The sequence below is a fragment of the Erithacus rubecula genome, assembly GCF_903797595.1.
Source record: "Erithacus rubecula genome assembly, chromosome: 16".
Classification (NCBI taxonomy): Eukaryota; Metazoa; Chordata; class Aves; order Passeriformes; family Muscicapidae; genus Erithacus; species Erithacus rubecula.
Window position 1 is genome coordinate 14,544,909 of NC_136668.1, and position 23,329 is coordinate 14,568,237.

Consider the following 23,329-nt stretch of genomic DNA (forward strand, 5'->3'; position numbering starts at 1 on the left):
CATGCACTGCCCCACGCCCCCCAGGATGCCCCCAGAAGCTGGAGGTGCAGACCAAAGGGCTTTATTGGAGTGGTGACTATTTTGCGGCGTTGGCAGCACGATCGGCCACAGCTGCCACGAGCGCGGCCCCTTTCCCTGAGCCGTCCTCTGAGAGCAGGAAGGTCACATTGCAGTTGGGTGCCAGGTCTTTCAGTGTCTTCTTGAGGTTGTCAGAGAAGCTAGGCAGGACAGGAGGGGAGGGTGAGGACTGATGATCCCACCCTATGCGTACTATGCCTCCCCCCACAGACCCCTTCATAGGGTCAGGATGCCCACGGGTGCTTGCCACCCCTGGCCCCACTCACCATGGGTGCAGCTTGTACAAAGTGCCATCCACCCCAATAGTGACAGACAGTTGATCCAGGCCCCGGTTCTCCCGCATCTTCTCCACCACAGCAGCCAAGCCAGCAGCGCAGAGCTGGGCTGCCCGTAGGGACACGGCCTGGCACACCTCCCGCATCAGCACACTGTCCTCAAAGCTGGCATCCAGCTCCAGTTCGTTCAGGATGGCTCGTATCTGCCGCAGGGCCAGCCCATTGCTGCTCCAGAGCAGTGCCACTGTTAGCAGTCAAATGCTCATCCCCATCACTGTCCCCATCCCTTAAGCATTGCCCTGCCTGTGCCACATCGCTGTAGCCTGGCCCCTCTCCTGGAAGTTCTGATAACCCCCCACCCAGATTCAGGGAATCCACAGGAGCCAAACACTCACAGCTCAATGGTAGAGAGGAACTTGGTCGGGAAGATGTTCCTGGTCTGAAGTTTGGGGCAGGGTCTGCCTTTGAACAAGAGCTGTTTCTCTACCATTACCATCAGGATCTGACGCACGATCTCGCCCAGGTACATGCCACTGATGAGCTTCTCAAACCTATCCAAGGCACAGCCTCAGCTAGGCACAGCCACCCCCGCCCCCAGCCCCCTCTGCCCCAGGGCCCTCACCCACCTCTGCTTGCCCGGGTTGATGGTGGTTTCATCCACCACCCTGTCGAAGTGGGTGAAGAGGTGATCTAAGCAGCCGTTGTCCCCAAAGGCCCCCCACTCCATGTTGATGCACATGCGGCCCTGGTCTCCATCCACAGTGCCCACGTTCCTCATCTCCTCCATGTAACAGGCGTTGGTCCCTGTCCCTGCAGGCCCCGTGCTGGTGTCACCCCCATTGCAGTTCTGGCAGAGGCATGTGGCCATGCCACATTGAGTAGGGTGGCAGTGGGGAGATGGGGGAACCTCCTGGATGCAGAGGTGCTCCTCACCCACAATGAGGCCGATTTCACATTTGGGGTCATCATAACCACAGGCCATCATGGTTCCCACTGTGTCATTGACCAGAGCCACCACCTGCATGCCTAAGTGCTGCCAAACAGGAGATGGGGACACGTGGTCCAGTGGCACCCAGACAGCTCCTGAGGCTGACACTGCCTGGATGCAGGGTGTATACCCTGGGGACAGGGACAGGCCAGCAGACATTCCCTACCTGTTTGCGCTTGGCAGCGTCCCGCAGCAGCTGGACAACATCTTTTCCCACGCAGCCTGAGGCGTTGAAGCCTTTGGTCCAGGTCAGCAGCAATGCCTGCAAGACAGGCAGGAGCAGGGGCCAGGGTAGTTGCCTCCCACCACATCCTGGGGTCCTTCCCACTGTCCTGGTGCTGGAGCCACCCCCTCACCTTATCCAGGCCCACTTGCTGGCAGGGGAAGGAGAAGGTGAAACCAAGGGGCAGTATCTGTGTCACCAGGTTCTGTTTCATCTGGAAGTCTATGATGCAGTCAAGGATGTGGTCAAAGAGCTACGGATAGTGATTGTGGTCAGCATGGCCTAGGCTGGGGCAATGCTGGGGGGCCTCTCCCAGCCCCATCGTTGCCCCAGGGAGAGCAAGGAGGGAGGCAATGCCCATTCCCTCGCCCCAGCCACTGGTCACAGGTCCTCAGCCTCACCGCCTCGCCGGTGCCCTGCATGATGGTAGCTGGGATGATGTAGATCTCGCTGGCCATAGTGATGCCCTCCTCTGTCACGCGCACCACCAGCACACGAAAGTTGGTCCCCCCCAGGTCCAGCGCCAGGAAGTCGCCTCTCTCTGTGGGGAGCCAGCACAGTGCATTATCAGGGCACGGCCTCCTCGGCACCCCATTCCCAGTGTCCCTGTCCCTTACCGGTGCCATCGGGTGTGTGAGTAACATAGGTGGGCAGCATGCGGACAGAGGCAGTGGGATTGGTTTCCTTGCACAGGCCCCGGTCCATCTCCTGCCTCATCAGTGCCTGGACATTCTCCAGGTCAGCACGGGAGAGCCGCAGTGGGGCCAGCACCTCGTCCACATCACGGCGCTGGGCTGCCAGGCGCAGAGCCACTGCTGCCACCATGGCTGCCCCCCGCCCAGAGCCATCTCTCGAGGGCAGGAGAGTGGGCATGCACTCAGGGGCCAGTAGCCTTGACACACTCAGCAGGATCTCCTCAAACCTGCCAAGGATGAAGAAGATAGCATGGGGCTGGGTGTGAGGCATCCCACTGGGGTAGCACCCCACTGGGAGCCCATTGTTCCTCATCACCTGGGGTAGCCCGTGTACAGTTCTCCTTCCACCCCCACGTTGACCGTCAGTGTCTCCAAATCCCGGGTCTGGCACATGTAGCTGAGGATGGCAGCCAGCCCTGTGGCGTGGAGCGTGGCAGCGCGCCCCATCACTGCCCGGCAGATCTGCTGCACCCGGCCGCAATCCCGCTCGCTTGGCTGCAGCCCCACAGATTCCAGAATCTTCTTCACTTCAGTTATGCCATCCTCGTTGCTAGAAGGCAGATCATAGCCTTGCAGCACCTGCAAGTCTACCCGTACCACTGGAAGCTCGCAGCCAGGAACACCCATCCATCACACCCATCCTCCCATGGCAGCTCCTGATCCTCAGATACTCACTTGATGATATCCAGAACATGCTGCATTTTGAACACTCCCTTTTGCTTCAGAACAGCAACATCAGTCCCAGTGAAGAGAGCTTTCTCAGCCGTCAGGGCAACCAGTGCGTGCCGGACAATCTCCCCCATGTACAGGGTGCCCACCATCTTCTCAAACCTGTGTGGGTTTGAACCCCCATGGGAGTCAGTCATGGCTCCCTGGGCCCTTTAAAAGCACTCAGGAGCACTGCAGGGGAATGTGTGCTCCTGTTGGTGGGGCCTGACATGCTCAAGGATAGATGGGGTCCTTGCTGGGGGAGAAAGAGCACCTCTTCTCCCCAGGGTTGGAAGATTCCTCATCCACACGTTCATCATAGGGTGTGAAGACATCATTCAGGATGCCATCGTCCCCAAAGCAGCCCCACTCAGTGTTGACACACATCCGCCCGCTGGTCTCATCTGCTGTTTCCACCAGGTATGACTCGGCCATGAAGCAACAGTTGGAGCCCTTGTCTGCAGGAGTGGTGGGGCTGAGCACCAGCACGGCCCCCCAGCACCCCCCACCATGGCACAGGCGGTGCCCACGTCTCACCTGCCACCACGGCGACCTCACAGGGCCTTCCCTCCATGCTGCAGGTCATCATGGTGCCCACGGTGTCGTTCATCACGGCGACGACCTCCACATGGTGGAGCTGCCCAGGAGTAAATTGAGAACATTTCTGGCCCTTCCACAAGGACAGCAAACTGCTACCCTTCCTTCCCACTGGCCCTCACCTCCTGTTTACTGATGGCTGACTGCAGCAGCTGCACCACATCCTTCCCTATCACGCCGCTGCAGCTGAAGCCCTTGGACCAGGAGAGGAGTTCTGCCTGTGGAGAGCATGGGGTAGAGCCATTGATCTCTGGCACCAGGATGGTTTCTCTCCTCACTGCTGCTGTGCTGTGGTCACAGCCTGGGACAGGGCTCTCCCCCTCACCTTGTCCAGCCTTGTCTGCAGGCAGCTGAAGGGGAACACAAAGCCCAAGGGGAGGGTTGTGGTCTCTTTGATCTCAGAGGTGGTGGTCTCAGCCAGGAACTTGGACAGACATTGTGCAATGAAGTCAAAGAGCTGCAAAGTCATGACCAGGCGTAAGGGCTGCTTGCCTTATCCAGTACCCAGGCTATGGAAGGCAGCCTGGAGCTCCAGCACCAGCCTGGAGCCCTGCTGAGCCTCCGTGATGCTGGGAACCCAGCACCAGTCACCCCTTGCCATGGCCTTCTCATACCGCTTCCCCCTCGCCCTGCCTCATGCCCTCTGGCATGTCAAAGATCTTGTACACCATGTGGGGGCTCATGTTTCCATCTCCGTAGAGGATCACCAGCAGGATCCGAACCTGGTTCTGGCACAGCTCCACCACCAGAAAGTTGCCCTTCTCTGTGGGGGAACAGAGGCAGTGTCAGGCAGAGACCTTCCCTGTGGCAGATTTCCTAAAATCTACCCCTTGCCCTGTCCCAGGGACATTCACTCACCCATGGGGAGGCTCCTGAGAGCCTGAGACTCTCAGAGAAGCCAAGGGAACAAGCTTCTGGCTACTGCCCGGCACGAGGAGTGGCAGAGGAGAAGCTTATAGACCCCATAACTGATCCAAGAGTGATTTACCCCTCCCCAACACCCCCAGGGCTGACTCCAGTAAGGTGTGCAGGGCTGCTGGCTGCAGAACGGTTCATCCTAAGGCTGGGCTGCCTTACCAGTGCCATTGGGAATGGAGGCGATGTAGGTGGGCAGCATCCTCACTTTGGCCTGTGCATGTGTCTGGCGGCACAGCCCCTTGCACATGTCCTCTATCATGTGGCCCTTCATAATATGCAGCCTCTCCAGTGGGATGCTGAATGATCGCAGGGCTCGTTGTATCTGGGGATGGTACATTAGGGCAGAGGTGCAGAGGCAAAGGGCAGGCAATGACTGGAGCAGGGATGGGCCTTACCGGTGTGGCTTGGGAACTGTCCTGGAACTGGCCCGGACTTCTCCCATAGATCCTGCATGGAGGGAGGTGGTGTATCACTGACCTCTGGGCAGCAGGACAGGACGAGGACAACTGCCTGCCCTTGCCCAGGCACACAGTGGGGCTGTACCCGGTTCTGCTCCCACCTGGTGTCCATCTCCGTGCTAAATGAGAGTTCCATATTCTCGTCCCTGGGCACTAGACTCAAACTGCCTCTGCGGTTATGGATAGGGCAGCTCTGCCCCACCAAGGTCATAGGGCCGAGCTCGGGGCCAGTGGAAAGAGCGGGTCTGCAAGAGGCCAAAACCTGATGTGTCTCCCCTGCAACAACCTGAGAGGTCTGGAAAGCCTGTGCGGCCCCCGCCCCAGACCCGCAGCGGTCTCCGCAGGGCAGGAGCCGTTCACCGGCCCACGTACCGGCCGTCCGCGCCCCTTTGGTCTGCTCTGTCCGCCCCGCTGGACCGGCGCTCTTGGGACGTGGACCGGGTGCCGCGGCTGCCCATGGTGGCGGGGCGGGGCCCGGTGTGGGGGGCCGGTGTGTGGGGCCGGTGTGCTGGGCCGGTGGCGGCCGGGGCCGGTGTGCTGGGCCGGTGGTGGCCGCGGCGGGTACGTGCAGCCAGTGCCCGTCCGTTGGTGTGGGGCCGCGGCGGGCGCGGGCGGGGCCGTTACCGCCGCCGTCCCCCTGGCAACAGCCGCGCCCCGGCTCGCCATTGGCCGCCTCGCCGCGAGCCGGCCCCGCCATTGGTAGGCCCGCCGCGAGCCGGCCCCACCGCGGCCAATGAGCGGTGCTGCTCTGGGCCCCACCCGCGGGAGGGGCCGCTGCCCGCCGCCCGTTCCCCGCTGCCCGTTCCCCGCCGCCCGTTCCCCGCTGCCCGCTGCCCGTTCCCCGCCGCCCGTTCCCCGCTGCCCGCTCCCGGCTCCCCGCTCCCGGCCGGGCGGCAGCGCTGCTTGGAGCCCGCGGTGTAATGAGCTCCGCACCATTCGTCCCATTAATTAGGCATGGGTCGCCCTCCCCCGTTCCCCGTGAAGATGCTCTCGGGGAGCAGGTTCCTCCGAGGCCGGATGTGCGAGGCAAGCAAAGCCCCGCTGTCCCCCGGGAAGCGGGAGTACGGTCGAGCCGCCCGAGGGCAGGGAAAGCACCAAGGACACGGGGACACCGAGCCGTGGTTCCTCCGGTCCTTGCATCCGCTGACTGCGGCTGTCAGCTGGCACCAAGGTGCCCTCTGCCACTCCCTGGCTGGGAATGTTAGTGCTGTGCTGCTGCATAGAGCACAGGACACTGCAGCCCCCTGGCTGAGCCTCCCCACCAACCCCAACTCCAGGAGAGGCCTGGGGAAGTGTGATTTGAGACCGTCTGCTGCTCCTCCTCTCCTCCCTCCAGCGCCCTCCCATTCCCCAGAGAAATCCAGCAGAGCTCTGCCGTGGTGCTGCAGTTTCATAAAAACATACATAAATATATTTCCATTTCTGTAACAGAGAGCAAAGCTGCACAGGCACCTATAAAACACACAGCCGCTTCTCCACCCAGCGCTCCCTGCACAGGTTGTATAAAACATATAAAAGGGGCGCAGGAGACAAAGGCTGCAGGTGAAGCAGGGATACAGTGCCAAGAAGACCCTCGCTGGGGCACAGGGAGCTGCTGGGGGTCCCTGCAGCACTGCCAGCCTCAGAACTTGTGCCTTCTCCGGCGGCAGCCCTTGGGCCGTTGCTGGCTGCCTGCATGGAGAGCCATGCGTGGCTCTGAGTCCACCACACCATCCATGGCTTCCAAGGAGATGCTGGGTTTCGCAGGGGACACATGGAAAGGAAGGTGCTGAAGGGAGATGGGGCTGTCTGCCGGCGGCTCTCCATCAGCAGCTGAGAGTGTGGGAGAGGACTGTTGGTCTCCTAATCCAGTGAGGGGAGTCCCCGTGTCAGCACCTGCAACAAGAGCACAGGTCAGCCCTCCTGTATGAGCCACGGGTGCTGCCAAGAGCACCTCTCCCTCCTCTTCTCCTCCCGTCCTTGGATCCATGGAAGGAAGTGCTGGTGCACAGACAGGGACAGCAGAAGCCTCCCACATCCCCCCAGGAAGGTGGACATGTCTTGGTGCAATGGTTCAGAGCACACCCCTATTCCTGCAAGGGCTCTGGGCAAACATCCAGTGGGTACTGGCAGGAATGTGTGCAGCCAGCTGGGGAATGTTGACAGCCAGCTAGGCCCACAGTCTCCTTCTCTGCTCAGAAAGAACAGACCCTTCCAAGGAGAATTTGTCCTCCTGGAACAGCCTAGGCCAAGCCAGGATAAAAAGGAGAGAGCTAGGAAAGAGCAGCCCTGACCCAGGTAGGCTAGCATAAAAAGTTTTCCACCTTCAGACTTGCCCTCCGAGAGCTCCAGCATTCTGAGGAGTCCTCTCTCCTGTCTTCCAGTGTCCTGCAAGGAGAGGAGAACCACCATCACAGCACTGCCATGAGGGAACCCCTGAGCCACGATGGCCTCGTGGGCACTTGTTCCCCCAGCCCTCAGAGTCAGGCTGGGCAGGAAAGACTGCTGCTAATCCAGGGCTTCCAGCCAGCCACGGGACACTGCTTTGTGCCCAGCCCAATTAGAGCTCAAGCAGAGGCAGCAGAGAGCAGCTAATCAAGCAGAACCTGGTAAAGAGGGTACAGGATGCCATCCCCAAGCCTAGCCCCAGCCAGCAAGCACAGGACTAATAAATGAGGGTATTCAGGGGCTCTGACACACTGGAACACATCCCTTAGCACTGCATGTCCAAGGGCAGACTCCCACTTTGTCCAAGGATATTGGTGCTGGAGGGAAGTGCCTTCCTTCAGGGCACAGCCAGAGTAGGAACACACCTTGTGCCCTGTCTCTGCCCGGGAAGATGCAGCCATGCTAGTCACCAGCTGGCCTGGCTGCTTTGAGCCTTCCTGGCCCAGCGAAGTTCCCTCTCCTGGCCGCTCCCTGCCCCCAGAACTGCTCTGGAGTGCAGGGATCCTGGCTTTGGTGTTGGAGCTGCAAATCACCCCAAAATGCACCGTTGCAAGAAATTGCAAGCCCAGCCCATGCCCAGGCTTCCCCAGTGAGCTGCCACCCCAGCAAAAGGCAGGGCCAGAGGTAGCAGAGCCTTGATGAACCTTCCCAAAGAGCCCCCTGGCTTCAGCATCTTTACCCCACACCCTGTGCCTGCTTGCAGGACCCACATACGAGCCAGCTGTGGGGCACAGGGACAGAGTCAAACAGCCCCCACAGAGCTGGTCACATGCAGGAGCAGCCATGCCCTGCAGTACTCTGAACCACACAGCACTTGGCTGTATCCCAGCCAAAATCATCAACCAGAAATCTCATCATTTGCATCTGAATCCCCAAAGGGCTGAGGTCTGTGATGGATTTAAGGGATTATACAAAACTAAGACATCATGTTGCATCTTCATGCCATGAATCACATTTCTGAGCACAGGCAAAGCTGCAGCACTAGGGTTTTGCCTGCAGGAGCCAGCAGGAAGGCCTGGAAGGACCCTCTCTGTGCTCCCCTGGGACTGCCACAAGCAGGAAGAAGCACGGTGGGGGCTAACACCTGGAGAGTGGCTGTGAGCCAGCTGCCACCCACGCTCCTGCCTCCCACCTCCTCTAGCAAGGCATGTTCCCCACCCCCAGCACACCTCCACCACATTCACTCCCCCACAATTCTCCTGGGACACTGCTGTTCACTCCCAGCACTGAGCAATTTCCCCTGCTCTGGCTCTAAAGCTTTTCCCATGGGAATGGGCTTGTGGATATCCAGATAGGTTTGTCATGCTGACACTGGCCTCCACTCCATCGACATTCAGCTGAGGAAGGCTGCAGGACTGAGGTGTGCTGGCTGGCAGCAGGACAGCCCTGGCTGCCTGCCCACTGGAGAGGCTGCTGGCAGCTCTGCTGGATTAGCTCACCCCTGGGACCAGTGCTCTCGCACAGTGTCGTGGGAAGGAGGGCAATGAGTTCTCTGTCCACAGCAGCCCACAGGGACAGGTAATCCTACATCAGGTCAGCTCATCCCTGCCAACCAGGGAAACAGTTCCTGCTGCCAACCCAGTCCCACAACCAGCACAAAGCAAAGGGATGGTGTGCAGGGTCGCCCCTCACCTTGGCTCTTCGCAGCCTCCTGGTTCCCTGAGCTTGCCTAGCAGCCTGAAGGCAGCTGTCCACGTGCCTCTGATACTGCAGCAGTGGCACCAGTGACTTACAGAGGTAGCACTTCTCACACCTGCCAGGCAGCAAAGGACAGAGCACTGCATTAGGATTCACCCTGCGCCGGGCTCCCAGACACCAGCAGTGACTCTCCTCCTCCAGGCCATGCCGTGGAGAAGACGTGTCACCAAATCCAGTCTCGCTCAGTGGGGTCAGCCCGGCACCAATCGCAAAGACTGAGTGATTATCAGTTTTCCCTGCCTGCTCCTCTGTATCCTGCTGCTGCAGCAGCGGGACAGTAATCAAATCTGCTCATCTAACTATCTCAAACACCACTGATTTCTCCCCAGACATAAAGCACCCTGTCAAAATCTACAGAAATGAAGTGCAAGGGCTTTGCAAAGGGGAGTTAAATTCTGCCTGAAAAGCAAACCAAGTGTGTTAAATCAGAGAGACATTTTACCAGGGCTGGATGAACTTGTCTGACTAGTAAATCAAGCCTTTCTCTGCACTGTCTCCATTTTACATCATGCCATGCAGGGAGAGGAATTGCAGAGCACATGCTCCTGCTGGGGGGTTGGCTCAGTCTATTTCTCAAACCCCCTCGTTTGGGTGGAAGATGCTCAGGCTCACACAGGACAACTGAGTGTTCTTGGGAAGATTATTCTGGGTGAAAGGAGATGAAGGTCAGGCATAGATCTACACAGCTACATTCAGTTCCACACCAGCTCTCAGCAGGGACTGAACCCTGCAGAAGAGGACACTGGCTCTTCAGGAGGGAAGCTACATTCAGGAATGGACTATCTCCAAGAAGAGACAAAGCCCCCAGGGACCAGCCCCAGCAACATTGTGTTCAATTTGATAGTGGTACTCTCTGAGTGAAACACCCCAGGCTCTAAAATGCATATGGAGAGCCCCCATCGAGCAAAACTCTGCGGCACTTTTTCCCGTATTTTCTTTCCAGTCAGCGCTGATTACCCAGATAATGTGTCTAAACAGAAGCTGTCCTCTCTATAATTAGCCTAATTCCATTAGTGATGTTGCCATCCACTGTTTGTAACAGCAAAATTGCTTCCATAGCAGGGATTTTACTGTCAGATCCTCTCTTATGATGCTTTGTGTGGGTGGCAGGAGGAGGGGCTGCATGGAGAGAGATTAAACAAAGACACTGCTATTCTGAAAGTCTAATTTAATTAAGAATATCACTACAGGTGCCATGTTGACAGCCTCCATGTCCTGGCCTCTTCTTTTCCTGGGGTTACCAAGCTCAAACCTCCCATCAGAAACTGGCTGAGTTAGCACCATTTTAGCTACAGCTCCCCCCAGCAGCCATTCGCCCCTGACCCATCATGGATTGGGCTGAAAGGAAATCAGTGCAAAAATAAACAATCTGAGAACAGCAAATTCTTCTTGCTTCGGTTTAAATATAGCCAGCACTGCAACAAGAGGTACTGAGGAAAAGCAATTTCTTAGGGAAATGCTGTTATAAAGCCAACGGCCAGCATCTGTACAGGAATAAAGACATCCAGAGTCAAGACAGAACAGAAGCACAGAAACAATCTTTGAAGAGCAGGCATACCTACTTACTTGTCACTGTTTAAAGATGGTGGGCTACTTCCACCACTAGCAGCTTTATTTCTTGCCTCTCTCTGACGCCGGGTGAGCACTGGAGGAAAAACAGAAAGGGTTAACAAAAAGGGTTACTACCATTCACCCCAAAGCACCCCTACATCATGCTCAAATGCACCAAGTTTCCATCACTTCCACTCAAAGCTGCAGCAGAAGTGATGGTAGAGGTGAAGAAACAGTGCACTGCAACAAGCAGGGTCTTATTTCCTACAGAAGAGATTGCTGGAAAAGTGTCCTTTTTTCCTGGGGGATAACTGGAAAATTTACCTTTCCCAGACTGGGGAGCCAGCTGACCATTTCACACCTAACTTGCCAGAAACAGCTGGCTCAACAGTGTGTAGTTTACAGGAATTTCAGAGCTGGTGCACAGCAGTGTGATAGCCTGAGAGCAGCATTATCCAGCTGCTCTGGCAGCACAGCACCGCTCCCTGCCAAACCAGGCTCCCGTGCCTGCTGCAGGGAGACACAGCTGTGGGCTCAGGGGAATGCAGAGCTCAGGCAAGGGCTGTGCAGAGGCACCAGACCTTTGACAGAGAGCCTGGCTGGGAAGGGACACAGCTCACACTGGAAAGGGAAGGTTACAACAATTAGCCCACAGTCGTCGCTTTCCCACTGCCCATGTGAACTGTGGTGATGGGTGCTACTGTCGACAGACAGCCCTAGGAATCCCCTGGATGAAGATCTCTAGCAGGAGCAGTGCTGCTCTCCAGAAGCTCCAACACGTGGGTAGCCAGTGAGATCTCAGCTGAGCAGCTGGTGACGGGTCCAACCATTTCTGTTCCCCCAGCAGCCTTTCCCAATTGGCTCTGCAGGCATCTGCAGGGAGCACGTTGGAGTGTTGTCCCTTTCAGTTGAATTCCTCTCAGTGTATTCCTGTTGACATACCACCAGCAAAGATCCTCAGGGAACATTTCAGATAGCTTAGCTTGCTTCACCAGGGACGTTCAAGACTCCAGCTCCAAAACAGATGTCACGGTAAGTGTTCTCAGGCATGCTGGCTAAGGGGACAATGCAGGGAGCTGTTTTATGGCTTGGTGATGCTGCTTCCCATACTCATGAGGAGAAAAGTCTGACTCCAAGGTATAGGCACAACAAACTGTTATTGTTAGCACATAATCTGTGATAAACAAAAGCAAAGCACAAAATTTTGTGCAGAACAAAGGGAATTCTTCTGAGTTTTAGCAAAACCCTATTTCCAGAGTGTTGGGCAACCTCAATATCTATCCACAATGCAACACATCCTTTCCTTTAGCAGCAATCACTGATCTGCAGCCACAATCAGCAATGCACTGTGAAGTGCTCAGGAGCTGTTGGGGCTGACAGGAGACAACCATGCTGAAGAAACAAGCTCAAGCGTTTCCTAGGATGTGGGTATTGTCTCGTAGGCGATGACTGATACCAACAGCTCATCGTTCACAGGAACTAAAGCAAACGTCTCTCTTTAACATGGCCTGGCCCAGATATGAAGTGGCAGCCTGACTAGGAAGACTGGTAACAATGGTCACTCCCCAGGCCATCCAGCCTCCCAAGAACACAACCAACACGTGTGTTTGACAGCGTGGTGAGAACTGCTCTCCAAATCAGCGTGCGCTCGTTAATATTCTTTAACGAGCCTTGTGCACCAGCTCAGGTGTTAATCAGTTCTATTTTCTTCCAAAAGCAGTGAACACATCTGGCATAATGGGCCCATTAGAGATGTCTGGGACTAGCTCTGCAGCTGCCCAGAAGGAGACCCTCAACTGTGTTGCTGGAAGCAGCAGAGGAGAGAGAGCAGTGCCAGCTGGTGAGGCACAACCCCTGCCAAAACATGCTGGTTGCCCCCAGGAAAGGGGTTCAGCACACAGGAAAAGACTTGCCACAGGCAAAATCCCCGTGTAATGCTGACCTGCTTGTGTGACAGGAGCCTTGTAACTCTCCCAAATGCAATGCTCTTTGCTGGGTCAGACATCCTCTGTGGCCCGAGAACAACCTTTTCCCTGGCTCGGCATTTCTTCTGGTTGACAAGTTATTCTTGGCCTGTTTGGCTCCAATGTTCACCCTGGGGAAGAGCAGCAAGCCTTGCCCAGTATGGCCTTGCTATCAGCACACTCAGCCTGGGCACCTCCTGGGGCTGCCAGGTCTGGCTGGCACATGGAGCTGTGAGCTTGTCACCTTCCTGCTCAGCCCACCTCTGATCCCCCAGCTCCCTGTGCTCACTACCAGCTGTGCCACTTCCCTGCAGGATCTATCAGTGCCAGGCTCATAGTCCCTTCTCAGAAACCATGCAGTTTTCCTCTGCACCCATTAAATTACTCTTTCTGCTGGACCAGTGCCACTCCTACTGATGTCAAGAGCTTTTTAACAGCACCAGTGCTGCTGCTGAAGACTGACAGCTGCATCAAGACTGCATTTGAGCCTTTGGGAGGAAGGGATATACCAAATCCTCATTTTCCTGGGCTCGCCTGGGAACTGAGAATGTCGGATGCATGTAGATGGAGGGTGAGAGGCATTGAGTATGTCACAAAGCCCCAGAGTATTTGCTGTACTCAGCTGCAGCCAAGACTCGCTTGCAGACTGAGACCAGCAGATCTCTGCATTGGCAGCAGCAGCAGGTGATGGATGTGGTGACTCCAGCAGAGCCCTCTCACACAAGTGAGCCCCTTCAGTTGAGTGCATGAAGAAAGAGGGAGCTGGCACAGAAATTTCACAGCTCCACTCATTCACTTGGAATTAACACCAGTCACTGAGCTGGAAACCCAGGACCTCAGCCCTCCCCAGCCTGGTACAGCTAACACAACATCAGGCTCTTCTTTTTTATTTACTCAGATCACAGGAAAATGGAAATTCATTATAAGATTTTCATGCTGCCCAGGTAGTGGTGGTCTGGGCATCCAGCCAGGGTGACCATGTACGTAGGGGAAGTGACTGTAGCTCATCTTGCCCAGCTGCTCATTTGAAAACTTGCCCTTAGATATCAACCAGACTGAGCTGGCCTCCTGAGACCTAAGACTGAAAGACTTTGGTGCATGATTAGAAGAAGGAAGAAGAGAAGTAAAACCAGCAAGAACCCATCCTTTTGTAGCACTAAAATGAAAACCACTGACAGCTATAGTTTGCAGGACTGCAATTCTAGAGACATCAGGAGTAAGCCCAATTAATAAATCTGAAGACAGACGAGGAGCCTCTGACCCAGTGCTCCAAAGGAAAACTGAAGCCATCTTTTCTTAACAGATCAGGGCATGGCTTAGAGGGCATGACTCTCACACAAGGCAGTTGCTGTGCTCCCAAGGAAGCCAGCAGCCAGCCAAGAACACACAGTGCTGCAGCAGTAGCAAACAGCTTCTGGACCCACACAGGAGCTGGCATTTGCTTCAGAAGACAGTTCTCTCACATCTTTTTTCTCCCCATGCATTAGCTTTACCTGTGGATGTTGTGCTAGTGGTGGATGCCAAGGTAACAGCCCTGGAAACAGAGTCCTTTTGTACCTGCACAGCTGTGCCAGGCTACTGTCTGGCCTCTGCTCAGAGCTGAACATCATCTCTGCCTATTCAAGCCAAATCCCACAGAGCAGCCCAGCAGCTGAGAGCTCTCTGGGTGACAGCTGCCTTTCAACAGCTGTTGGAAACTGGCCCGAGGTGCCCCATGAGCCAGAGCCCCACAGGCAGGCAGGATTCTGCCCAAGCCCAGGAAGCCCATGGTACTGCAAAGAGTCTGGGTGCAAACAACACAGGTGCCTTAGACTGTTATGGCTAATAGAGCCTGGTCTCTACTGGGAAAATACTAGAATAACTGGCAATAGAAAACTCAAATTACTGTGATTTTGTCCCAGACCCATTGCTCTGCTTACAGCCATTATTGCAGAGAAAAATCCCTTTTATTCCAGGCTGGTTTTCTTACAGGGGGATTGTTCTGAACAAGCCAGAACAGCAGAGTAGCAATTCCAAAATAACTACCCTTACAAACATCCCCAAGGAGACCAGCCTGCAAGAAGAATGAAGAGGCCAGCCTTGAACTCTGTCCTGCTGAAAGCCAACACCAAAGAAAAGAACAAATTCCCTTGCACTGCCAAAGAATTCAAAGCCTTTTCCTGATCACAGTCAGGATTCCCCAGGATCAATGGATACACTCAAAGTCCAGCCACACCAGGGATTGGAATACCACAAGGCCAAAGACATTCCTGCTAAAAGGCACACTAAAAATTCTACTCTATTTTGTAACACAAATAAGACCTTTATCAGTCTCGAGGATAGGAGAGGAACTATGATAATTTGTGATTTGCCTGAGCCAAATGCTTTGCATCAGTAGCTGGGTTGTGCCTGCAGAGAGAACCTTCCACCAAAATTAAGCACCAGCCAGTATCAGCTTCTGCTCTGGCTCCTGTTATCTTGACAGGACCCATGTTACATCCCCAAAGATTTAGTATAGCAGGAACTCTTTACTTTAAAACTACATCAAGTCTGCATTAAGATTACATGGTGAAACTTCCTCCTGCTAGAGGAATGCAAAAGTTACAGCTCTTGTACTAGCTCTGATTTGCCCAAATTGCTTAAACATCATAGATTTAGGCTGCATTTAACAACCCAGTATGTAACTGAAAATTATATATTCACAGCCTGAAAAGTTAATCTTATTACAAGCTACTACTTTGATATTACCTGACATTGTGCTAACACAGATTTTACATTTCAGGCAGCAGCTAAAACATAACTTACTGAATACATTGATAACCAACCAGTGTATTTGTTCACTTAAGCTCTACAAAGGTTGGCTATGGAAAACTAATATGAAAAAGAATATAAAGAGGATTAATATGGGCATTCTGACTGTGCTTCTATGCCTTATTCTTCACATGAAGGAGAAAAATCCACACTCCCAGACTGATAGTTATCATTTTGCAATTTTAGCAAAACAAGAGGGATGCTTTTCTGCAGTCTCTGCCACCCGAACAGGCCATTTTTGCACATACAAATGTCAGACTTCATGCAGAGTACAGGCCATTCTTGGAGCAGTACAGAACATTTTCCCTTCTCAAGAGCCCTGAAGGACGATTGCCCACATGGCTCAAGTCTTCCATTTTCTACCACTGCCACATTCTCTGCAGGTCCTCAACAAAGCACACAATAGACACATAAGTACTGCTTGAAGCATCCAGGACCAGATCCTGGGGTAATATTCAGGAGCTGATAATGTGGTGAATCATTGTGTGAAGTCAATCAGAAATGATGTCTCTGTGCAGGAGGTGCTGGAAATACCAGAACCTCCAACAACACTCTCCTGGGCAGCGTGGAGATGAAATAAGGCAGAGTGAACAAACCTCCCCATAAGCCATATATCTTGAGAGACACAAGATATATGTGTCTCTCAAGCACCTGCCTGTCAAGTAACAACAGGGAAAGGGGGTGAGCACGAGGAGCAAAGGTGGGAGCAGGCTGGCAGACCTGGAGCGCGGCGGGCGGGCTGCGGCGCGGCGGAGCCGTTGCAGTACATGGCGTGCAGCTCGATCTCGCCCGCGGGGAAGCCGCGGTCACACAGCGGGCACGACACGCGGCCCCCAGCTGTGGGGCTGCACTCAGACACAGTCCTGACAGCATCTTCATCCCCACCAACCTAAGGAAGAAGAAGAAAAATTAGCCAGACAGAGCTGGTTTTCTTTGTTTAAGTGCAGAGCTCCATGCTGTCTGGTAGCTACTTGCCTTCAGACTCAGATTTTTTTGGAAAGTTTTACTCTTCCTTCATCACATAGTGCTCAGAAATAACACCACTGGCTGAATAAACTGTGCTGCACTAATAACTAATTCTTCTTGCAAAGGCAACATGTCCTTCTGAATCATGGTGAAACTCCCTGCACAGCCATGCACACCGTTTAAGGCAAACATCACCTGCACTACAGTGGAAAAATGGCAAAGCTTCCATTAATCAGGAAATCTCAGAAGCGAAACTGATGGAAAATTCATGGGGCAAAGCAAGAGTTCAACACCTGACTTGTGCTCATCAGTTTCTGGACATGATCCATGCCACACAGGCAACGTTGTCTGGAAACACAGCTTCCCCCAGGATGAAAGGAGGCTGCTGTGGTGTTAGGAAGCCTGGAGAGATCACTGGAAGCTCCTCCTTTACAGGGGAGGTGGCTGGAGCAGTCATGAGAGGGGACACCGACCAAGGAGAGAGGCAATACCATTAAAAATCTGTGTCACACGAAATTACTAGCAGAGGCTTTTCACCAGGGCAGAATGTCACAGCTTGTGAACGTTCTCAGGGTGCCATTACCACTTATGGACACTCTCTTTTTGCATTTATCACACAGCTGCAGAAGTGCTGCACTACCAACCCACAGAGATCCAGCCTGCTCCCTATGCCATTGACATTCCCAAATGCAGCAGACTGCAGCCATTTCACTCATAACTGCATCTCTGCCTAGTCAAGCTTGCTGTAAGATTTTTTCCAGATTTAAGAAAAAAACTTTTCCCTCCTCACAATGATTAAGGAAAGCTATTTAAATATTAACCATGTAGAGAAACCTATAGAAAAATAATATGGGAGAAGTTTCTGCTCTTAGAGCTAAGCAGTGATATGTAGACAATGTGCAGCAAAACTGCTGTCTGCTTCCCTCCAACAGTATCATTTCAGGGAAGCAGTAATTGGGGTCAGCCAAGATGCTCCGTGCTACTGGAGCGCTTTGCTGTATTACTTGGTTTATTACTTCCTTTCCCAAATGAGGATCTGATCCTGATTTTTATGTCCTAAAGGGAAGGAGGGTGCTTTCTTGACTCAGGGGAGCTATGACAAAAATTGCAGGACTGGGCCTCAAACTGAGATTTCGACTCTCAAAATGCATTTCTGTCTGACACCAGCTGAAAGGCTACAACAGCGAGCCCCAGGAACATCCCTCATTCCCAGGGAGGCTCTCTGCCCTGAATTTCTGCAGAGGAGCTGCCACAAGTGTTCTTCCAGCCAAACACAGGCTGCTGAAGTACATCACTTTACAGCATTAACACTCATACCCCTCTCTCACATCTCAGTGTCATTACATCTTGTGAAGTCCTCACTGTGGGGCGTCACACTGAAGAGCCATAAAAAACAAGATGTGTCAAATATGAATGATCAGTTCAAACCTGCACTACACAGACAACACACATAAAAAATATGATGGGAAAAGCAGCAGGCACTGCTCCTTCTAGCTGCCTTTTTTAAAGCAATCTTAGGAGATCACCAATTCTGCACACCCTGCCCGCCTACATTCAGTGGTAAATTACTAATTTTAAATGGAAATGCAACATTCTGTAACAAAAGACTGCTTGTACAAAACCTTGCTGCAACAGTCTGGAAAACCTCAACTGCAGAACCAATCACCCCTGTCAGAGCCAGAGACAGTTGCCTCTGCTTTTTAGCAGAGGAAATTGCCTACAAGACACAGTACTTGCAGCCAACAGCCAGCCAAGAGCAATGCTAGAGGCTGAGCTCAACAACAAGACTCCTGTGTCCTGGCTCAGCATCTGCCAGGAAGAAGTCAGTCCCAGTGGTCTCTGCTTGGCTCCTGCAAACCACTGATGCCATGGTAGCTGTTTCTGTTGTTTTCCTGGAGGGCTGCAGGCTCTGGTCTGGGACCTGCTGCCAACAATAATGTTGTCAAACAATCCCTAGGAACCAGCTCCCCACCACCTTGTGCCACCCAGGCAGAGGTATGAGACACAGGGCATCCTCTGCAAAGCATAAGGGGACAAGGCAGGGTCCTGGCCACAGCCAAATGGGTCAGGAATGTGCTTTGGTGGCCATCCCAGGACTGCCTCCTTGCTGCAGTCCCTAATTGACTGAGCAGTGCTTGGAGATACCTGCAGAATGAAAAGCACACGAGAGCAGAAGATGGTTTATTAAGAGGCCTGTGAGAATGAGACATTGGAACTGTAGACATGCTGTACAAGCTGCAAACTCCCAGAATGAGCTTTCCACAAATGAATCCTCTTGTCAAGAGCTGTACGATTCTGCATTCATGTACCCTGCACCAGAGGAGTACTTGGCAACCCCTTTGATATCACTCTCTAAATTAATAGACAAAGGGAGTTTTATCAGAAGCAGGAACTGAAGTCAGATGTTGGTACAGTGACAGCTGCAAAGCAATTGCTGTGCAGGTGTGACAACATGAGGAAAGGGGCTGCACACAGTGCACATCTGCAGCAAGAGGTAAGAGGCTGGCCCTGCCACTGACTTACCATTGCTATTAACTATCAGTGCACAAAACTCAAGATTCCCAAATTCAGGACACTCTGCTTGGCCTGAAAACCACCACCAGCCCATAACACTTCAAGGACATCCTTATATTAGACTCATCTCTGGGTAAAGCCCTCCTCTTAGTCTCTTCCATTGTGGAGAGCAAACTGGAGTTCAAAGCACTGTAACAGGGAAAAGCAGATGACAGCACAAGTGACTTGAGGTTTATTTGGACTCCCCTCAGAGCTCCTGGGGTCCCTGTGAATCGCTGAGCATCACAGCTTGTACCCCTGAGCATGGGCAAGCAACAGCTCTGCCACCCACGCTGATGGCATCCTCCAGCTCAGCAGCACTGGGATATAAAAGAATGGGCTGGAATTGATAACAGCTCTCCAGCTATAGGACTGAAAGGCTTCAGAAGCAGCTGCATGCAGTTCCCAGCCAAAAGGGACTGGAGATATGAAGCAGCAGAGAAAAGCAAAGAGGGAAGTGTTTGTGAGGATCCAAACAGCAGAAGTCCAAGCTTCCAGCTACCCAAAGGGAAATGCCAGCACAGCTCAGCTGAACCAAGGTCTAAAAGGTAGGACTGGAAACAAGACTCTTCAAGCTCTTTTACCTGCATAGGTGCATCTCTGCTGTCTGAACAGAACTCTCCTCTCTCCTCCTCAACAGCTTCCAGTGGGCTTGGCTGTGTCTCTGCAGAAAAACACCTCCATGTCAGCACAGGTTTGCAGCCCCCAACTATCTCCTCACTTGTGGATGTAGCTTAGTCCTTAATGCTTTTTAAGAGTTTTCACAGTTTCAAAATGTTCTTTAGACTTGCCACAAATGTTATCAGACAAAGTGCAACAACACAGCCAGATGAGGGGTTGAAGTCACAGCATGGTAGTGTGAGGATAAAGGCACTGCAGCTTTGAAGCTTCATGGGGAGTGAGATTAGACACAGGGAAAGTGAGTGGGGCACTTGCTGGGATGGAGACAAAGCAAGAATAGAGCTGCTCTCACGTTGAGACAAGCAGAGCTCCCATTCCATGGTCTGTCTCACAGTCACATCTTCTTTAGACCTCCACATCCTCATCAGCAATAAAATATGCCTCCAAGCACCACCATTACCTATCCTGCTACAGCTGCTTGTGAATAGGAGCAGCCTCTTCATTATTTTTCTCACTTAAAACCCTGCACCAGAAAATCTCAAGCATGGTAAGAGAGACCAAGGAAGGAAAACTCCTTAGTCCCTAAACATATTTAATTAATGTAAGACAAAAATTATTTCTGCTCTCATGCTTTACACATTATCTTGACACCGAAAAATCTGAAAATTTTATTGCATTGCAGAGACACTTTGTTTTGAGTGATTCCTCCATGCCTAATGCACATCTAGGTGTCTCTTCAGCAAGTCTCCAGCAATCCCTGTCACAGAACTGTCTTAGAAAAAATGAGTTCAAAACTAGAGGACCAAACTAAATTACCTGAATAATTTTAGCCTTGAAAAATTGAGATGGGAAAGAAATCTCGTTTTGTTCAAATAACTTGAAAATTCTCTTTTCTCTGAATTTCATAAGTGTGTAACTTTCAGTACAAAACTCATAACAGTCTCAAGTGCCTCTTACCTGGGCAAACAGAGATCTCTTCTTCAGCAGAGTTTTCTGTGGCAGTATCTGGGCTCCTTTTACTGCCAAGTGGGGTCATTGTGGACATGCTGTTCAAAATATAAATACAACGTGAATCTCAAATCCAGTAGGTGTGAGAGCCACACCTGCCTTTCTGACATAGTTCTGAACAGCAGATAATGCCATAATTTCTAAGTGGTCAATATCTGAAAGCCAGAAATGACCAGGATAACAGCAAAATATGGGTCTAAAATGCCATCCTAAGCAAAAGCCCCAAAGGGAACATTTTTTTTCTTCTAGAAAGGCAGAAAGGGTAATTATCTCTTGTCAAGGGAGGAGAAATACCTGCTCACAACTGTGGGACTCTGGGAGAAGATGTGGGAGTTTCTGTGCCTTTTTCTGTCTGGGGAAGGAAATCCTCACAGGGGAAAGACAGACCTGCTTTATCCTGCATTATCCTCTCCCTCCTCACGCTGCTCGTTTTCTCCCTTAGCGACACAAAGCATTTTCCCTGCAGCAAACTCCTTACAGCATGAGTGCAGTGGTTCCTCAGAGCAGCACCCAGCACTGCTCCTCTCATTTTGACCTTTGCATTCCTCCTTTTTTTTTCCTCTCACCTCACTGCACAGTGTCTTTCTGACACAGGCAGGCATTGCTGAGTAAGTCTGGCACCCATGCTGACACACTCTGCGCCTTGCGTGGCTCTCTGATTAGTCTGATCAAGTATGCAAGAACACACTTTAAAAACATGAATCCCCGCACTGACAAACACAAGATTTATTAAGCTCAACCACAGGCCTTAGAGAAGAGAGAACAGCCACTGCTGATTTATGATAAATAACAAAATTCTGATAGGAAATCACAAGTGGCTTTTCTCTCTAAATAAAGCATCTCAAAGCATTTGTTATGAATCCAGGCTGAGCGTGTTTTACTCCGTGTCTAACATCAGGGCTCTCTTCAAAAGAACTCACACAAAACAACTTGCTATGACATTTATAAAATGGGCTAATCAATTTGAAGTCAAACCACATTTCTTGCTACACCAACTATCTCCTGGTAACAAAGCCTATAATCATTTATTAAAACCCCAATCTTCCATGCTCTGTACAAAGCGTGGAACAAGCAGGGAGAGCAACACACAGAAAGCAAAGCAATTTCTTCACAGGACTGGCACTTCCTAAACTGCTTCACTCCTTCCAGACAGCTCAGAGCCATGTTTTCCTATTAAGTGCTGCTGAGGCCAGCCTGTTGGGGTGCCTCAGCCATACCCAAGAGAGGCCTGTGCTGGCAAATTACCAGGAGCCAGATGGCAACACTTAATGTGCACAAAACTGCAAAAACTGCAGCCATTTCTTGCCTTGCTGCAGATGTTCCAGCTGCTCGAGGAGGGGCCACCACATCCAGGTGCATCCCACTCCAAGGCAGGCACAGCCAGGAGTTCCTGGGCAACTTGGGGAATGTCCTAGACTAACCTCACCACTTCACCAAAGCAAAGAGGTGCCTCTCCTTTCCTCCCCTCCATATCCTGGGCTCTCAGGCCCTGAGCAGGCGGGAGGCCAGCGCTGCAGAGCGCTCACCTCGCTGCCTTCCACGCAAGCTCAGAGCTCAGCTGTCACAGGCTCATCAGCAGTGCAGCTGCAGGTTCCTCCTGTTCCCCAAGGCAGTTTTTAAGCTTTTTAGAAAGGTGCAAGCAAGAGGGATTTTCATACTCTGCATATTGATATTAACTGCTCAGGCCAAATGCTGTTAAATCAGAGGAAAATTGGCAGTTTTGTTCCAAAGCAGGTTTAAATTATAAAACCCAGCAAATTAAAAACATGACATTATCTGGCCTTTCTTGTAACTTGCTCCCTGAATCCTCTCCCATTTGTCCTTCTTCTCCATAGCCTTTGCTGTGGAATTGCATCTCACAGGAATGAGAGAGCAAAAAAAAAGGAAAAGAGGAGAAGGCTTAAATCTGAAGAAAATCATATTGACTTGCCCCACACCTGTCATCTGCTGAAGTGGCTTTTCTGGAGCACTGCACTCTATCTTTGGCTGATAGGCAGTGCCGTCTGGCTTCCTCCTCCCTGCTTTCCTCTTCAGCAGTAAGGCAAGAACATAAAAATACACAGAGAAATCCAGTAAACCCTTCCCCGAGCTGCCTGCGCGCCTTCCGCGACAGACACGTGACGGCATCGCTGCAACTCACCTCCAGCTCCCCATGGCTTTACTGCACCTTCAGGGGGCAAGGAGCAACTCCTTCAGCTTGTACAAGAATGCACCTTGCACAAAAATCTCTTAGCAAGTAACAACAGCAACTGATCTCTTCTCCTCAGCTGTGCCCCACCTTTCCCAGGCTGCTCCAAAGCCATGTATTTCCAGGGATACAACAGCAGTGACTGCAGCAAGCCTTTCCACCAAGCCTTGCAGTGAGCTGTGATGGGACTGCACCCCAAAATACTCCAGGGAGAGTGGAAGAGTCCATATCACTAGAGAGAATCTGTGGGCCACACTCTGAACACCCTACTCACCTCTGTGCAATTTGCATGGGTTCCCCATCTTCAGGCACATCCTCTGCAGACAGTACCTGGCAGGGCTGGAAAGGAAAATTCTGGTGTTATATAAAACAACATGCACAGCTGACTGAGGTCTGCTGGGTCATTGGATTCTGCCCATGACATTGCACCTAGTCTGCTGTATATTTTTATCCAAAAATAACTCAGTATCCATTTGAAACCAGTCAGCTTTTTCCCTCCATCCCTCCTGTTGGCAAGGCACTCCCTATAATAAAGCCTGGCAGTACTTTTTGTTACCTTGCTACCTAGACATGTTCCTGGATAGTTCATGATTATCCACTCCTTCCAACATTGCCCATCATCT

General features: G+C 52.3%; 2 protein-coding genes across 9 annotated transcripts in view; both read right to left on the reverse strand.

The window, feature by feature from the left end:
• Window positions 1-45: 45 nt before the first annotated feature.
• Window positions 46-5,524, reverse strand: HK3 (hexokinase 3). 2 transcript variants are annotated; one of them, XM_079319852.1, is made up of 20 exons: window positions 5,314-5,524; window positions 5,042-5,153; window positions 4,878-4,929; window positions 4,642-4,804; window positions 4,179-4,327; window positions 3,890-4,021; window positions 3,687-3,782; window positions 3,505-3,604; window positions 3,242-3,425; window positions 2,935-3,090; window positions 2,576-2,809; window positions 2,182-2,486; window positions 1,966-2,105; window positions 1,698-1,817; window positions 1,508-1,603; window positions 1,287-1,386; window positions 980-1,163; window positions 749-904; window positions 345-578; window positions 46-218 (listed from the first exon to the last, which is right to left on the reverse strand). In XM_079319852.1, exons 1-20 carry the CDS (start codon window positions 5,396-5,398, stop codon window positions 77-79), a joined length of 2,940 nt encoding a protein of 979 aa, XP_079175978.1. In that variant the 5' UTR covers window positions 5,399-5,524; the 3' UTR covers window positions 46-76. The 2 variants fall into 2 exon arrangements, with proteins under 2 accessions (XP_079175978.1, XP_079175977.1); XM_079319851.1 differs by having other exon boundaries at window positions 5,042-5,185; window positions 5,313-5,524.
• Window positions 5,525-6,312: 788 nt separating this feature from the next.
• Window positions 6,313-23,329, reverse strand: part of UIMC1 (ubiquitin interaction motif containing 1) — a 39,335-nt gene continuing 22,318 nt past the window's right edge. For 4 of the 7 annotated variants that reach the window (XM_079319968.1, XM_079319969.1, XM_079319971.1 and 1 more), the window contains 8 exons: window positions 22,981-23,045; window positions 20,468-20,556; window positions 19,474-19,553; window positions 16,091-16,259; window positions 10,632-10,710; window positions 9,000-9,120; window positions 7,244-7,307; window positions 6,313-6,815 (listed from right to left, as the gene is read on the reverse strand). In XM_079319968.1, the coding sequence (XP_079176094.1) occupies window positions 6,562-6,815; window positions 7,244-7,307; window positions 9,000-9,120; window positions 10,632-10,710; window positions 16,091-16,259; window positions 19,474-19,553; window positions 20,468-20,556; window positions 22,981-23,045 (921 nt within the window). In that variant the 3' untranslated portion in view covers window positions 6,313-6,561. Of the gene's footprint in view, window positions 6,816-7,243; window positions 7,308-8,999; window positions 9,121-10,218; window positions 10,404-10,623; window positions 10,711-16,090; window positions 16,260-19,473; window positions 19,554-20,467; window positions 20,557-22,980; window positions 23,046-23,329 lie in introns of those variants that run through there. The other 3 variants (XM_079319972.1, XM_079319973.1, XM_079319974.1) reach the window with 3 other exon arrangements.